This window comes from Sapajus apella, unplaced genomic scaffold, assembly GCF_009761245.1.
Source record: "Sapajus apella isolate SASKATOON/1434 unplaced genomic scaffold, GSC_monkey_1.0 scaffold8, whole genome shotgun sequence".
NCBI lineage: Eukaryota > Metazoa > Chordata > Mammalia > Primates > Cebidae > Sapajus > Sapajus apella.
In genome coordinates, this window is record NW_022436948.1 from 16,138,778 (window position 1) to 16,157,245 (window position 18,468).

The following is an 18,468-nucleotide window of genomic DNA, read 5'->3' on the forward strand; positions in this document are numbered from 1 at the left end:
CAGTACTCTCAGCTCTTCAAAATCCTTTTCAAATATTTCACATCTTCAGGCTGCTGCTGGAGTAAACTCTTCTTTTCATTATAACAGGGTTTTCATATTTGGTTTGTTTCCTCTAGGAAGAACCCTATGTTATGTATAGGAAATCTGATAAGCCTCTATATGGAAATGATCGATTTGAAGGATATTGCCTGGACCTGCTGAAAGAATTGTCAAACATCCTGGGTTTCATTTATGATGTTAAACTAGTTCCCGATGGCAAATATGGGGCCCAGAATGACAAAGGAGAGTGGAACGGGATGGTTAAAGAACTCATAGATCACGTAAGTTACAATATTTCTAATGTATCTGAAAATATGCATAAGAGAAAGGAAAAATTATTACAGAAGAAATGTTTCATTTTTTTTGAATTGTAAAAATTTTTTTAAGAAGCAAAGGAAAACAACCTAGAAAATGGAGTTTGCTTACTTAGAAGGGCAAGTAAAGATAAAAATCAATGATAAAAATATATGGTTCATTAGTTTGCTATAAAGAACTGCCTGAGACTAGGTAATTTAAAAGTAAAGGGATTTAATTGACATAGTTCCTCATGACTGGGGAAGCCTCAGGAAACTTACAATCATGGCAGAACACGCCTCAACACAGGGTGGCAGGTGAGAGAATGAGTGCAAGCCAGGAAGATGCTAGACACTTATAAAACCATCAGTTCTCATGAAACTCACTTGTAATCACCAGAACAGCATAGGAGAAACTGCCCTCATGATCCAATGACCTTCACCTGGTCCACCCTTGACACATGGGGATTATTACAGTTCAAGTTGAGATTTGGGTGGGGACACAGAGCCAAACCATATCATATGGGTCCTTTCTTTCTTTCTTTCTTTCCTTTTCTTTTCTTTTCTTTTCTTCTTTTTCTTGAGATGGAGTCTTACTCTTGCTGCCTAAGCTGGAGTGCAGTGGCACCATCTCTGCTCACTGCAACCTCCGCCTCCCAGGTTCAAGCAATTCTTCTGCCTCAGCCTCCTGAGTAACTGGGATTACAGGTGCCTGCCACCATGCCCAGAGAATTTTTGTATTTTTGGTAGAGACGGGGTTTCACCATGTTGACCAGGCTGGAGTTGAACTCCTGACCTCAGGTCATCTTCCCCTTTCGGCCTCCCAAAGACTGGGAATTACAGATGTGAACCACCATGCCCAGCCATGGGTCCTTCTTGAATACTGAACATAAACTTGAGTGAATCTTAAATTAATAATTTTAAAGTTTTCAGCTCAGAGCAAAATCTCATGTCAACTAATAGTACAACCAAGTTGCTCATCCCTTCTTCTTCTCATATTCCCTTTTAAGACATCCTTCTGCATTTTTGTCTTCACTTAGTTCCAGAATTTATATATATATATGTTTTTGTATGTATGTGTGTACTTTATACTTTCTGTTTTCTCTTTCCTGATACTATTTCATAAACATAACTGTGTAAATCAACTGTTTTGGTATTAGAACTAATTATCACAGGAGATTCAAGACATTTACAAAGTCTGGATATTTGCAAAGAAGCTAGACTAAACTGATAATTTTGAACTTGCTTTTGCAGAGGGCTGACCTGGCAGTGGCTCCTCTTACCATCACCTATGTGCGGGAGAAAGTCATTGACTTCTCCAAACCCTTCATGACCCTAGGCATCAGCATTCTCTATCGGAAGCCCAATGGTACCAATCCAGGTGTCTTCTCCTTTCTCAACCCCCTGTCTCCAGATATTTGGATGTATGTGCTCTTAGCCTGCTTGGGAGTCAGTTGTGTACTCTTTGTGATTGCAAGGTAAGTTTAAGAACCACTGAATTCCCAAGAGGTGTAGGTCAGTCTCAGATTCCTGTATGTCCCAGGGGCAGACAAAAATTAAGAACTTCGAAGTGTACTTTTAGTTTTGCCTAGTGTTCTGTTCTTTCAGGTTTCCATATAAAAGTCGTTCTGCAAATGAATGTTTTCTAATTACTTATAAAGTTACTTTTAAAAGGGAGGAAGATAATTTTTAATATGAGTTTAACTTTATCCCTATTTCAAGCAACATAAAATGGTTATTTAGCCATTTTCTTTAATTTATAACAGAAGCAATGCCTCATGTCTAAAATGTTTCCATAGGAATAGTAAAATGGTGTCAAGATATCTGACCCCTAGAATATTTTGATAAGCAAAACATTAAAAAGTTAGCAAATAATTATCATAGCAAATAAAAAACACTGAAGGAAAAAGATTGTCAAATCCTTAGGAATAAAAAAAATACTTCAAAACTTCCATTAAATTTATTTTTAAAACATTAGAAAGTTAAAGAGAATTCTAGGAATAATGCTGAAAGGAAAGATTGCTTACACACAGAGCCTGGGGACATGAAACCTTTGTGCTATCATTAAGATGATTCAGTTGAGGTTTTTATTTTTTATTTATTTATTTATTTTTTTTTGAGACGGAGTTTCCCTCTTGTTACCCAGGCTGGAGTGCAATGGCGCGATCTCGGCTCACCGCAACCTCGGCCTCCCGGGTTCGGGCAATTCTCCTGCCTCAGCCTCCTGAGTCGCTGGGATTACAGGCACGCACCACCATGCCCAGCTTATTTTTTGTATTTTTAGTAAAGACGGGGTTTCACCATGTTGACCAGGATGGTCTCGATCTCTTGACCTCGTGATCCACCCGCCTCGGCCTCCCACAGTGCTGGGATTACAGGCTTGAGCCACCGCGCCCGGCCGAGGTTTTTATTTTTTGAGATTTAACATTGTATTTAACTCTTTTGTTCTACACAGTTCCTTAAATGATTTTATACCTTTCAGTAGATCATATTTTCTGAATACCTTTGAAGCTAAATTTGAAACAGCTATTTTATCTTTCTGCTGGCTTAAACATTTGCTATCCCTAGATAAACCATGTTTTTTAAAAAAAATTGCTTTTGTATGTCCCTACTTATTTTCACTCATTTTCACCTTTCATCAAAACTCAGTGAACTTTTTCCCTAATCGATTTTTGTTTTCCCTCCAGGAATTTCTAAGAGAAATATTTCTTCATGCTAGCTCTTTGTCATTGTCCACTGTCTGGTTTTGATTAATGCCAGGTAACTCTTTCCCTGGTGTAATTATAAAGAAAGCTTGGGAAGATAACCCAGGCTGGAAAGGTTTTAAAGATCCATAAGGCAGACATACTGAAACTGAATCAATGTGTGCTCTCACATGTGGGTATTTATACATTCAAAACGAAATGAATGCTTTCAAGTTCTCTATGCCTTTTAGAGTGTGCCATTATCAAAGCTCAGATTTTGTTTTTAGCGACCAAATCTCCCTTTCAGGATGCCTTACTTCAGAAAATTAAATGTTGACAGTATGTACGGTAATATCATCCTTTTATATTTTAATACTCTAAATCAGTGGTTCTCAACTAGGAATGATTTTGTCCCCCAGGGAACTTTTGGAATGTTTGCAAACATTTTTTTAGTTGTCACAACTGGGAGTAGAAAGTAGTACCAAGTGGATGGAGCCCAGGGATGCTGCCAAACATCCAACAGTGTACAGGACAGGCACGCCCCCAAAAATTATTCACTCCAAAATGTCAATAGCACCAGGGTTGAGAAATCCATGCTCAAAATATTGCTTTGGGTATTAAAATTTTTAAAAATAAATTGTTTATAATTTAATAAATAATTGTTTACCTTTCGAGGTATATTTTTCATTACTCACTCCTCAGTGAAGTTAATATTGCCTTGGAATGGCCATTTAATAAATGGCCACCCTAAGGTGAAGCACCTTCTAATAAGGAATCTTGTATTTACTTGTTGCTGCACACCTCTGCCCTGAGGCCCATGCCTCTTGGGTGACATTCGGACTGGTGCAGCAATTCATGCAGCCCGGGGCAACAGAAAAGTGAGCTTTCATACTTCGCAGTCTCAGGCTCTGTCTAGACAGTGATGTTGATGAGTAGAACAGGCAAGGCAATGTTGATGAGAAAATACATTGCTTTTATGTAAATAAAATACACATTTATTACATGACTTAACCAAAGCCAGTGGGAGAAGAAATGCCAGCAGCATCCGAAAGTTCTCACAAAAACACAGGCTGAAAGTATGCTTTTACACTTGACTCGAACTGTGCACTTAAATCTCCTTATTTTTGTCATCACAGTATGTCAGAATGGCATACCATTCAGTAGTTTTCCCCTCCTTATTTTATCTGTTCTTCCATAAGATTGCAGTGACCCAGACCTCCATATTTCCGGACTTCACACATTTTATTTCTATTAAGATAACAGCATCCCCACAACCACCATTGATGCAATTCATTCGGTCTTCCTACTCTCTGAGAGTACCATTTATAAGCCAATCCTTCCTTATTTAGCTTATTCTTCTTTTCTCCCCTTACACTGCTTTCTTGTCCTGGTCTTGGTTCAGACATGGAGGTGTTATGCACCAAATGCAAACTTGGAAACAGTATGGTGATGCAATATAGAAAATAACCCCCTACAAGGCACAAGCATACTGTCATGAAGACTCTACTTTCAACTTCATTTACCTTCTCTTCACCTTTGAATCCATCCCTGCTTCTACTTTATAAAGCCACTAAATATATATTTAGAGGTGATTTCCAAAAACAAAATTCTGCTTAAGAAGATGTACCAATTCACTTTTACTTCCCACCATCATAGTTTGAGACCATGAACTCAAGTAACTCTGCACTCTCAGGTACCACCTTAGTGTTTTGCATTCCAAGTTAAGAAAGTGGAAATAAAAAACAGGAAATCTCATAATCATCTATAGCTCTAGAGAGACTTTTGAGTTTATGCTGTGAATTGTATTCTTTTTTGTTCTTTAAAGAGGAAAATAAAGTCCCATCACTGTATTTAAGTGAATGCCCTCACTAGACAGATACCTAAAAATTATTTGCTGAACTGAATTAAATGTATAAAGATGTAGACATCGGGGGGACAAACTAAGGAAAACAATATTTATTTACTTTGACTTTTCACAAGTGTATATGTTGGGGTTTTGGTTTTGTGGTTGATTGTTTCCACTTTTTGAAAAATATTTAACACCAAGAAATTATGTCCATCATAAACAATTTAAATAGATCAATTATCTGATAGAATGTCTGCTTAAGTTTTATAATTTATGTTTGTCTTCTTTAAAATGGACATTTTTAAAATTAGCATTTGGCAGAAAAAAAATCCAGAAAACCATTGAAAGTAAATTCTATGGTTACGATACAAACCCAACCATTAGATTACAAGCTCAATAGAGCATTCTCCCTTAAAAGATGAGTGGATTTTTCTCTTCTCAATGCAGCCTACTGTGCATTCTCAGCCACAGAAATTAGACCCTTAATTAGAAAACTTCAGTGTGAGCTTGTTTTACATCTTCCATTCAAGTGGAAGTCTGGCATAAATAAACATAAACCCAAAGTGAACTTTCACATTTCAACATAAGGCTACTCTTCTATATGCAAGTTTTGTCACAGGTTTTAAGCACATTTGTTCCCTTCTCTATCATTTTAGTAAAGATCAGTATTGATTTCTTTAGAGTCATTCAGGGATAGCAGTTTTGAATTATCTTTGGTGTAGGTCACATATTAATCTTTTCACCAGACTTCCTAATGCTGACACTGCTGTCACACTGGCATCTTTAAGCAGGCATTAGGAATTCCAAGCTGAAATGTCTACATCCAGGCAACAGGTAGGTCTATTGCATTATAGAAAGCCAGTGTCTTACAGCACGGCATCATGTCACTGTTTAATATTCACCAGACCACATACTCCACAAGTCACTCAGAATCCCAGAGAGAAGGGACCTAAAATATCTCTGCAGAGCTGGCAGAATCACATTGCTGTTTAGACAGTTTTACTTTTTGCCACACAAAAATTAGATTAATTGCTCTCTTATAAGTGCAAAGTATGAAACAAGACCAAGTTAAAAGCAGCATTCCAAAGAGGAGAGTGATGAGCTCATTGATGGGAGCATATCTGAGAGAGAAATGCCAGAATATTGACGGGCTGGTGGTTGCCAAGTCTTACGGTCTATTTGAAAAAAATAAAACCCGTTCTCTTGAATACATTAGCCTCTAAATTTATTTCAATTAATATTTTTAAATTATTATACAAGTGACAATGATAGTGTTTAAGTAATGGGATCTTTACTCTGCATGCTGTTTCAATTAATAGGTTCATTAATATTAGTATTCATTTCTTCAGCTCAGCAAACTACTATGGCTATAAGAGTGTGCAAATTCAAAACTTAATTATATTGTTGAAACATTAATTAAAATGTATTGGCATGGCATTGTCAATTAAAGCTATATTCGCCAGCTTCATAGGAACCTGCATGGTGTACCCTGCAGCTGTGGAGAAGCTGCAGTAATGAGTCGGATTTCATTATGCTGGGATCAACCACCAAGCTGTTACCCCAGTCCCCCTAAGACTCAATGAGGAGGCACTGAACACGTTCCAGAAGGTGTCTGGAGGTTTAGAAAATGGTTTTTCATGAAGAGGAATTGTCTGCCCAGTTCCTTGTGCTGGATTCACAACGTGCCTTGTTTTCATATACATAATGTATTCACCTTAAGCCCAGTTCTCCCCAGTGTGTCAGCAACCTGCCATTGTTTACTGCTGAAACTCTGTGGCTGGAGAGCATTGCATGTGTTCTCATGGGCTTTATGGGGTTTAACATTACCCGAACACTCCTGCTTGCATTGAAAAGACCCAATGGCAAATGACTAATCTTTCAGTGCTAAAAATTACTGCATTTTAAATTATTTCCAGATCACTTTGTTGAGCTTCTGCTAATGTCTTTTTGGAAAAATAGGTACCGCTTGGCAGGATAGCCCTGGAAAGTAACCACAGAGCAGAGACCTCCTTTGGGCTACATAGGTCAGATCGATGCTTTAAAAAAATAGAGAAAGAACCAAAAATGTATTTGGTTCTGCAGATTTTTGTTTTAAGTACACCCCTAGAGATATCTGGATTCCCTCCTCTTTATGAATAAGGAAACTGAGGCCAGAGAGGTTGAGCGAATTGTTCCAAGTTGACTTCCCATACTACTAGCTGTTTTTCCAGAAACGTTTACTGCCTATAGCGCACAACCTTGCAGGTAGAGCTGTAATAATGCTATAGAAAACATACCACTTACCAAACCAGGTTGGTGATTAAGTGACGACAGGCCATAGTTCTGAAAACAAATTTAAAACAAATCAAAAGGAAATTATGAACTTAAAATTCTCCAGTGAGGCATGCTATGCCATTAATACTAATATATACCACTAGACCTGGACTAGAATAATTCCAAATGTAAGCCTTGTCTCTTGGTTTAGGATTATGATTTTTTCCCATGTGCTATTCAAAAACATCTAATACACTCCAAATTCAGCTCTACATTTTGTTCACTGATTTTTTTTAGCCTTGCAACCCTTTTGATGGATTACAAAATCGCTAGACCGTCACTTAGACTCTTTCTAACCATCTGTCCATACAAACCCCTTGAAGGCAAGTCACCCCTTTTTTTGTGTCTCCCACAGGATCTAGCAACATAGTATCTTGACAGTGTAGTTGCTATACAACAAGTGTGTGTCACATTCATCGCTATTTGGTGGGGTAAATACTTGGGATGAGTGAACCTTTTTTTACAGTTCATCTAGTTGTTCAGTAATATGGAAATGAAAGAAAACTCAGAAGAATTCAGTAGACATAGATCTGTGGAGTACAATTCCAGCTGACCATTTGCCTAGAAATAAGAAGTCTGGTAAATATTAACGTCTCAAGGCTCTTTGCACTTTGCCCACCAAAGCTGTAAGTTTCTGACTATGGCCTTTACCCCTTTGGTTTGGAGTTTTCGCCATGAATTGTTGGGTTTTCTGCATTGCTCAGCAGGTTTTGCTGGTGCCTTGTGTGCTTATCTGATATTTACAGCCTGTTTCTGTTAACTACCACAGGTTTACACCCTACGAGTGGTATAACCCCCACCCATGCAACCCTGACTCAGACGTGGTGGAAAACAATTTTACTTTACTAAATAGTTTCTGGTTTGGAGTTGGAGCTCTCATGCAGCAAGGTACACCGGTTGCCTATCTTTGTTACACGCATCCCACAGTGTGCTGACAGGCTTTCATGCTGGTAAACTCCACCATGAAGCTAGAGGGTAGGATGAAACACCATCTCAGGAACTTAAGAAAATAGCAACTCACTTTCTAGCCAGTTCTGAAGATAAAGCAAAACCAATGACCTATATGGAACTCCTTTGCTATGTATCTAAAATAACACTTCTATCAGACAATAAATACAAATCTTCCTGTGGGCAGCAAAGGATAAGGTACCCTAGAAATTGCTTACAAATTTGCATAGATGGAGATGTTGCTCTTCTTCAGCCATAGATCCATGAGTCAGAGGTTTAAAGGAGCAGAATTTAAATCCTTTGAAGATTAAATTCACTGAGATTCTTCCAATTGCTGACCTTACCTAGGACTTCCACCTAATTACTACTCTGGCAAACCCTACTGAGATTCATTTTAGTCTCCCAGCAACTTTTCACAATCTCCTTCAATTGGTAACCATAGCAACAATAAACTGTAGGAGTGGGGAAATAAAATTTGACCATAGAAATGTAATATATTTTATACATTTCCTATGAAATGGGGGATTCTGCTTCCATAGTAGGGGAATGGGGAGTTGTTTTAACCTTTGGAAGAACTCTCTTTTTGTGATTTTTTTTTCCAGCTTCAATGCCAGGCATATGGTATAGACAATACTTTCAGGATTAAAAGCATTAATGTAAGAAAATCATAAGTCACAGATGCTATTGTGTTTGGAATATCTGCTCATCTGACAATAAGCTGCAAAATACAGTGGCAAAGGAAAATTCCACTGGGATGTACATTAAATGTGTTTTCTATTTGGGGTGAACCCTTAGGTTTCTCTTTAGGGAAGTGTTATAATACTTGAAGTATTTATCTTTTGGGTCTTCAAATTAGAGAGAGAGACTATGGAAATACCAAATTCTAATAATGAAATAGTAAATAGTTGAAGACAGTGGGAAAATTCTAGTTATACAATTAAATATGGTTTGCATGGGCACTGCTAAATAGGTATAGATACCATCTGATTTACTAGAAATCTCTTGCATAAATTTAGAGCATAGCACAGAAGTATAAATCCTGCAGAAAACCCCATATACGATTTTACCTATGCATTTAATTTTTAGGATATTTATCTTGTGAGCAATTACTGTCAGAATGAAGGAGATCCCTGCTCCTTCTCTACACCTTGTCTTCTCCAGACATTAGAATAAATATGTATATATACTTTTAGGCTACACAGAGCATGCAGCAGGCCTGTGCAGGCATATGACTGTGACTGCTTTCTGTCATGTGAGTGCACACACCCCCAGAATTTATCTTTCATCTTTTACCTGTTTGGAGTTTACCATCATCCACAGCACACTGTGGGATGCAGTGTCTGTTAGTTACCACTACCTTGGGTACATGACAGTCAGCCCCAACCAGACTCTGCTTGTCTTTTAAGAAGTTTACAAACATTTGTCAAGTGCAACAAATCTTTCCAGGTACAAGCTTGAGGTACTTGTGACTGTTAGTGCATCTGTCTCTAGCATGTGGCGTTGAACCAGGTAGTTATCCTCTGTTGCGCTCTCTCTTGTTAGCAGAAGCTTGTCATTGTACTCAATTGGAAACCATTTTGTTGCATTTTTTTTTCAAACACCCTATCAGTACAATAAAAGGATCCTATAGACCAGACATCTGACCTGCTGTACTTTACTTTTTTAATGTGATGATCAGACTTTCTCTTTTCTACAGAGCGTGAGCAAAGTCTGGATCAGGATTGGCTGTCATGTCTGCCGTAAAAGGCACTAAAGAGACTTCAGCAAGTATTGTCTCTCATCCCAAATATTTTCTAGTAATGTTTTACTCAACTTGTAATGCTTTTATAATTTCATCCTCTAGAGTACTAAACTTACACAAATTATTTCTATTTGAAAGAAGCCATTTGTAAGCATTTTAAATTAACATGGAGAACTAGGAAATTCACAAAATTAGGTAAAAATAGAAAACAAGAAACATAGAGAAATCTAATTGATGCCCTATACTGAGAGTTTACAATGTAATCTCAATACATTTCTACTAATATTTTTATTAAATTTATAAGGTAACTTTATCCAAAAGTTTAAATATGCATTTTAAAGTGTGAAAGATGTGAATTAATATTATTATATATCAACAGCCTGTTGTTCACCTGTCTGTCCAGTCTTAATGCCATATAATACATAATTATACAAATATACAGATAAGTTAAAACCTCGCGTTTTCATAAATGCAACCAAATAACAAAAGAATAAATTTACAGCAGAAAATCTGCACCTATAAGCTAAGAAAAATATATCTATTAACTGTTATTTATTTCCTATGGCTATTTTATGAAATAAATGGTATTTTAATGATAACCAACTAAAGATCTAAAATAATATCACATTGTCACGAGACTGCTAGATCAATTAAGAACAAAGATAGAAAATAACCTTGGGCATTTAAACACACACACAACCAACAGCATATAAATCCCATTAAACCACAATATTAGAACAACAGCAGCAAACTGTTCCACTAAATCCTTGGAGGCAATTTAATGGAAAATCATTATAAATCTGTATAATATTCCCCACTCAAATTCAAACAAACAACAGAAGGAAACACAAATCGCTGTCAAACCATTTCCCTCATTAAAAGTGAATAGAATACAAAGATTCCTAATAGCATTAGGAGAATATATCCGTTAATTCAAAGCCCAGAAACTCTGCCAACCTTGATATGCTTATCACTAGCCTTGAGCTGGCTTTGATTTCATGAGCAGTATGTGCATCTGTTTATAGATTAAACCTCAGCACAAACTCATTTATTTGTAGATTGGTGAACTTCAATTTTCCTTTCCATCTTAAGCCATTATTAACCTCAGAGCTTCAAAACACCCTATCAGTATAATAAAAGGATCCTATAGACCAAACATTTTACCAGCTGTACTTCACTCTGGGATTTTAAATTTAGGGTGTTTTTCTTTCACTTTTTATCTGGTCACCTAAACTCTGTCATGCCTTCAGGTTCATGGAGGACGTGCTATGTACGGAACCAATGGCAAATTTCAGGCAAATGGACAATCCAAAATCCATTTCTAAATCAGTACAATTGGAGTGAACTTTAATAGTACTCATTTATTCTAATTCTGCTGCTGAATGTGTAGACTTTCACAGCTCAGGTTGAGCAAAATTGAGCTAGGCTGTCTCAAGATGTTTGTCTTTCATGTGAGTAAACCTAGCTCATGAACGCTTTCTTTTAGAGAGGAAGATTTCCTTGGTAAACACATTAAGTGCCTCTATTTTGTCATTTAAAAATAATTTAAAATCATCTGAATGACATCTAAAATATATATTCTTACCAGAAAAGTCTTCTTTCACCTAAGGAAAAGCCAGGCTTTGAAGCGTAGTTAAGAAACAGCTTTTTATTTAAGGACAAAATTATGCTTTGCAGAGAATGTGTATTTTTAGCCAAATAAGAATCTATAGTAGAAAAAAGAATTCTGGCTTTTAAAGTAACGTAAGTCAATAAAAACTAAGTCATCCACTGTCAAGCATGGCTGCAACTTACTTCATTTTATTTGTAATATCCCAATGTTTTATTAAAGAACATGTGATAAATGGCATGTTAATATTTTACAAGTTTCTCTCATTCTTTAACCTTAAATAAAAATGTTAGTATTTCAAAGCTTTTCATAGCTATAAAAAGACAGAAAACACTTTACTTCACATTTTAAGATGCATTTAGACAGTAATAAAAGGCAAAAAGTCTTGGGACTAACTTTTCAATTCTAAACAACTAAACCAACTATATTTTAGGCATGAAATATCTCCAGGTTAAAACTGTTTTAATGCCATCAACTATTAATAAATTACAGTTAAAGTAGCGGTAGTGATTAATGACTTGAAAAGAATCCTATAGATTTTGCTCCATTTTCTAGAAAATGCATTTATTTCATCTACATACAAGATGGTAAGTCTTCGACGGGTTGATCTCCCTAGAATAGTGTCAAACTGTACGTCTTCCCTTTCCTTCTGACTGTGTTTAACATCCTTACTCTGATAATACCATCACAGGATCAGAGCTGATGCCCAAAGCTCTATCGACCAGAATAGTTGGAGGGATATGGTGGTTTTTCACCCTAATCATCATTTCATCCTACACTGCCAATCTGGCTGCCTTCTTGACAGTAGAGAGAATGGAATCCCCCATAGATTCGGCAGATGATCTGGCAAAGCAAACCAAGATAGAATATGGGGCAGTCAGAGATGGATCAACAATGACCTTCTTCAAGGTAAGAAGCTAACAAAGTGTTTTCCATGATTATCTGATATTTTGGGTAGAGGATAAAAGAGTCTTTCCAAGAAAAGGAAAAAGAAAAAAGATATTGGACAATTTTTTAATGAAATACAATTTATAATTACATAATCCCATCATAAGGAACCCCTGGAGCCTCAGTCAGCATAAAGCAATTTCTTTGGTCCCCAACTAGGTGTCATTTACACCACCCCAATTTAATGTACTCAGGTCCATAGATCAATATCTTCAATATCCCTTCTTTCCTTTACACTAGAAAAAGAAATGCTATTTTCTGAATATAACCTAACCACTCATTAATCAATCACTCATTTGTAGAACCCACAAAATAAAGATTCCTTAATCCAAAATTCTGGTAACCAGAATGGTTGAATATCATTATCTTGTTCTTTCTGTCCTGTACTTGATGAGACAGAAGCGGATGATAAGAAAATGTGTTGATAATGGAATTTAGTTAGAGAATTAAGAACGAAAAAAAATCCCAGGAGACTCTAGTCTAATATTAAGTCTGCATTGATGAAGGACAGTGTTTCCAGCCATGCATGAAGCTTTTCAAATTGTCGTCTGAGGCACCAAAAGAGAATTAAGTTGGATGAGTTTAGTTTTAATGTCAAGGGCATTTCATTGTTGAGGTCTTTTTAATTACTTACCCACAGTAATGAAGCTGATTTCTGCCTCGCTTTTGTAGGAAACCTTAGTACTTTTATTATCAAATCTCAAATACTCTAATTCCCATGAAAATAGATTTTAATAGATCCAATAGGTATAGAGATCATGAAGTTCAACTCTTCACTTTACTTATGAAGAGAGCAAAACCTTCAAACACTAAATTATCTGCTCCAAGTCACACACCTAGTCTATAACAGAGAAGGGGATAAATCTTTAAAAAAAAAAAAAATTTAGTGGAGGTTAATGTCCATGTGAATAAAAGGGAAACGACAGTTGTAACCAAAATAATCTCCAAAAACACCCTTGTCACAGATTCATATTCAGATTGCCAAAAATGTAGTTTTCACCTCAGCATTGAGTGGACTATTTTGGGGATGTTTTTAAAAAGAATCTTTTCCTTTCTATTATTTCCACTGAGCTCAAAATGAACTCCGTTTTTCTTCTTTCATTCATATTTCCATTTTAAACATTGTTTATAGATTTTGGAGGTATACGTGGCATTGTTTTTACATGGATATAGGACTTTTAGGGTTTCCATCACCAAAATAACATACATTATACCAATTAAGTGATTTCTCATCTGTCAGCCCTGTACCCTCCCACCCTTCTGAATCTCCAGTGTCTGTTATTCTATGACTGGACTGTTTCCTCTTGTGAAAAATACTAGCTTAGAAACAAAAACTAAGGTTAGAAAAGAAAAGTGCACACTTCCTTGTGTAACAGTATTGGTTCACAAAAATAGGAATTAACTACGCAATAAGATTTAATGTTTAATAACAATAATAAATAAAAAGGCATTGTTTTAAAAGTAAACTACATCTAGAGTTTTATCAAGACAGAAAATAATAGAAAAGAAGTAGGACTTACTTTTCTTCCATGTTAAAAAAAGATTTTTAAACATTTTATTTTAAGAAATGTATCATTTATTTAATGTATGTGTAAAGCATGGTGATTGTTTCTTCTTTGGACAGTGATGTTCAAAGGACAAATGACATTAAATATATGGCTTTGCAAGCTGCTATTTTCCTAAAATCAATATTGTGAAGAGATACAAGATACCCCAAACTAGTGATTCATCATGGTCCTTGTCAGAAACCAGGAATGTCACTTGCAAGGCTCACAGGACAAAGGTGCACTGCCAAGGTAGAATTTGGTATATCTGAAAAAATATGAGATGCTTTACCTCATTCAGCAATATCAAGGAGTTTTAAAGGACCAGGAAATGGGCTAGCAGAAGGCAGAGAAGATTCTACTTCCTTCTAGATGTCTACTACAAATGTAAGAGAAAGAGGCCGTGCTATTCCTTGAAAAAGCAATAGAACTGACTTTGCTTTTACACATAGATCCCTATACACAGGGATCTATGCACAGGCTATATATCCCTTATCTGAGATGTTTCAGACCAGATGTGTTTAGAATTTGGGATATTTTCAGATATTGGAATGTTTGCACACACATAATGAGATGTCCTGGGGACAGGACTCAAGTCTAAACAAAAAATTTATTTGTGCATCATATACACCTTGTGCACATAGCCTAAAGGTAAGTTTATATGGTATTTTAAATAATTTTTTACACAAAGAAAAGTTTTGACTGCATTTGACTGCAACCCATCCCATGAGGTCAGGTGTGGAACTTTCCACATGGGGTACCATGTCAGTACTCAGAAAGTTTCGGATTTGAGATTTTTCAGAATACAGATGCTCAACCCATACTTACAAAGTGTCTCTTAAGTTCCTTTTTTTTTTTTTTTTTTTTTTTTTTAGTGTTCCCCTTTCTTCCCCACGGGGGAGGGAGTGCAGTGGCACGATCTTGGCTCACTGTAACCTCCATCTCCCGGGTTCAAGCGATTCTCCTGCCTCAGCCTCCCGAGTAGCTGAGATTACAGGTGCACACCACCATCCTTGGCTAATTTTTTTATTTTAATAGAGACAAGGTTTCACCATGTTGGCCAGGCTGGTCTCAAACTCCTGACCTCAAGTGATCCACTTGCCTCACCCTCCCAAAGTGCTGGAATTACAAGCATGTAATTCCTGTAATTTGGCTCCACACTGGGCCCCTTAAGCTCACTTTGATCTTTTCTTTCTCATGCCCTTCTTTAAATATAAAAAGAGATGGTTCTCCTCTTTCCTGGCAGGACACTAAATGACTACATTAAGACATGCTTGGATGATGCACTTCCACAGAACAGGCACGTGCTATGCTCACAACTGTTGCTCCCTGAGCATTTTCTGAGAGGCCTCCTGCGCTCTCCCTGGTCGTGAAAATAAGGCATCAATAAAAGCCTTCTCTCAGGTCATCAGGCAAATGACGAAACAATAAGCACCTCAGAGAGGAAGAATGTGATGACAGTGCAAACAGCACCAATGAAAATAGCAGTATGCACTGTGCACTAGCCCTGAGCCACACACTCCATGTCTAAATGCTTTACCTGTATTACCTCATTTTATCTTTACAAAGGACCAGTTGAGATAAATACCAATGTTATCCCCATCAATGAGGAAAATGAGGCACAGAGAGGCTAGGTAACTTACTCCAAAGTTACAAAGCTAGCAATGAAAGAGCCAAGATTCAGCTAAATTCAGAGAGTTCTAGAAAGTCAGTTCCGTGATGGTAGAGACTTGGTGATGTATGCCGTTACATCACCAGAATCTAAAAGAGTGCCAGCCACATAGCAGGCATTCAGGAAACTATGTTTTCAATAAGTGAACCAGTAAACTCTGAGAAAGGTGGATTTCTATCAGAGAGAGGGAGGGAGATTGAATAAAGGAGCAAAGGAAGGAAGGAGAGAGGGAAAGAGGGAGGGAGAGAGAGGTGGATGGATGTATAGGGACCCACACAAGAAGAGACACTGTTGCCAAGTTCCTCTTTTTACAAGTTAGCTTGTGGCCCAGCAACCCAGTTTACCGAGAAGAAATTTATTTGCAAAAAGAGAACAAGGACTAAATCCGATTAGTTTTCCCCTCGAGGATGGTAAGCTGTCAGAAAGCGTCAGAAGAATGTACACTCAGGTTCTTAAGCTGGATTATTCCACAAGGGAAAGAAAAGTTTCTGCTTTATTCATCTCAGGGTAGTTCCACCCTAAATCACTGACAGCAGCTGTAGTCACAAGGACTCAGTCCTGACCTGGTTCCACATGAACACGCTTCACCTCTGCTATGCCATCAAGTCCTCCATCCTCCAGCCCTTTCTCTCTCAATTAAAGACAAACTCCCGGGCCGGACGCGGTGGCTCACGCCTGTAATCCCAGCACTTTGGGAGGCCGAGGCGGGTGGATCACGAGGTCAAGAGATCGAGACCATCCTGGTCAACATGGTGAAACCCCGTCTCTACTAAAACTACAAAAAATTAGCTGGGCATGGTGGCGCATGCCTGTAATCCCAGCTACTCAGGAGGCTGAGGCAGGAGAATTGCCTGAACCCAGGAGGCGGAGGTTGCGGTGAGCCGAGATTGCTGGGCAACAAGAGTGAAACTCCGTCTCAAAAAAAAAAAAAAAAAAAAAAGACAAACTCCCTTGGGCTGTAGAATGAATAAGGAAAGCTACATTTGCCTAATCTAACCTAAAACACCCTAATCAGTTGTTGGAGCGCAAGCCATTAGCTAAATTGGGTCCTGTCTCCACTCAGTCCCAAGGAAACTTCTCATAAGAAACACTTTCTCAGTTGGGGGGAAATAGGGGAGGGACAGTGAGGGGTGGGGAGCTGGGGAGAGATAGCATGGGGAGAGATGCCAGATGTAGGTGATGGGGAGGAAGGCAGCAAATCACACTGCCACGTGTGTACCTATGCAACAATCTTGCATGTTCTTCACATGTACCCCAAAACCTAAAATGCAATAAAATAAATAAATGAGAAAAAAAAAAGAAACATTTTCTCATCACACACAGTGTAATTTAAAATATTTTTGCTCTCAGGAGAGCAATATTCCTCTGGCAGCACCCAAATGTGAGACAAAGTAAAAGTCTTTTTACTTTCAAGTTGATTTAAAAATCATTTTATAGCCAAAGAACGGCCAGTTGCAGGGAGGAAAGGGATTCAGACATTATCAAAATCCATGACCAAGCAAAATACTCGGATGCCTCACATTTGTTCCCTGGGCCACAGGCAACGGATGTGCTTAGTGAAATTTACCTTTGAAATGTGTGGCCAGAGTTGCTCACTAAAATTTTATTCAAAATCCATTGACTTTTTTTCCTAGACTTGGCTATTCTTGCAGACAGCATGACACTCCAGATTTTGGATCTGAGGTGTTCAGTTCTCAACATGAAAAAAATCAAAATTTAGTTTTTAAAAATAGCTCAGGTGAGATTCCACTATCTACCACCTGAACTCATATAAGGCTGAAGGAATAAGTGGAAATTTTTAAAACAAGTGCTAGGTCAAGCTAAGACATGACTGAAACAGGAGAGGCAGTGACAATTTTCCTTCACTGAGTCATTCATTGATGGAACAACACTCATCTTCAAGGACTGTATTTACACAAGAGAAGGATTAAGTCATAAATTTAAGTCCACGTACTCTTACGAAACTTTAGATGAACATCCTGAGATTCTATCTGACTTTGTCCATTAAAAAAAAAAAAAAAAAGAAGGCCGGGAGTGGGGGCTCGCTCCTATAATCCCAGCACTTTGGGAGGCTGAGGTGGGCAGATCACAAGGTCAGGAGTTCAAGACCAACCTGGCCAATATGGTAAAACCCCATCTCTACTAAAAATAGAAAAATTAGCTGGGCATGGCACCACACACCTATAGTCCCAGCTACTCAAGAGGTTGAGGAGAAGAATTGCTTGAACCTGGGAGACAGAGGTTGCAGTGAGCCAAGATCATGCCACTATACTCCAACAGAGCGAGACTCCATCTCAAAAAAGAAAAAAGAGCAACTCTACGTTTCATGGCCACAACCCCCCAGCTAATGATGCTTATTAAGCGTTACATTTTCACAAGGTCATCAGCACTCTGGGTTGTTCTAAGAACTATGGAAAATATAATAGCCTATTTGTTTCAAAGGGCCTCAGGTACCATAAGACCAATTAGCTGGACAAGGTTAAAGCGAGGCAGAACATTTCATCAAGTGCCCAGGTACTGTGGGAGATGTTTTGAGAAATTCTCCTCTGAATATGAGGCAATCAGCATTAAGTTAATTAATGGACAATGTTTATAGGTCAGTGTATTAATAATTCAGAACTTCGACAGACTCTATTTAGGAGATTTTTAAATAAAACCCCTGTCATTTCTATTGAGATAATACTAATTAGTAATCCAATATTAACTATATTGGTTTCTCTGTTCTCTGCTGATGAAATTGTTTGGTCCTTTCAACTGTTTCACAAGTGTGAAGAGTAAAGGCTTTCCTTCGCTCCCAACTCCCTGGAACCACCAGCAGCATCTTAGAAGGT

The 18,468-nt window shown here is 37.7% G+C and overlaps 1 protein-coding gene across 11 annotated transcripts in view; it reads left to right on the top strand.

Moving 5' to 3' along the window:
- Window positions 1-18,468, top strand: part of GRIK1 (glutamate ionotropic receptor kainate type subunit 1) — a 386,281-nt gene that overhangs the window by 335,877 nt on the left and 31,936 nt on the right. For all 11 annotated transcript variants that reach the window (XM_032277062.1, XM_032277059.1, XM_032277060.1 and 8 more), the window contains 4 exons: window positions 117-320; window positions 1,587-1,810; window positions 7,945-8,063; window positions 12,165-12,382. In XM_032277062.1, the coding sequence (XP_032132953.1) occupies window positions 117-320; window positions 1,587-1,810; window positions 7,945-8,063; window positions 12,165-12,382 (765 nt within the window). The remainder of the gene's footprint in view (window positions 1-116; window positions 321-1,586; window positions 1,811-7,944; window positions 8,064-12,164; window positions 12,383-18,468) is intronic.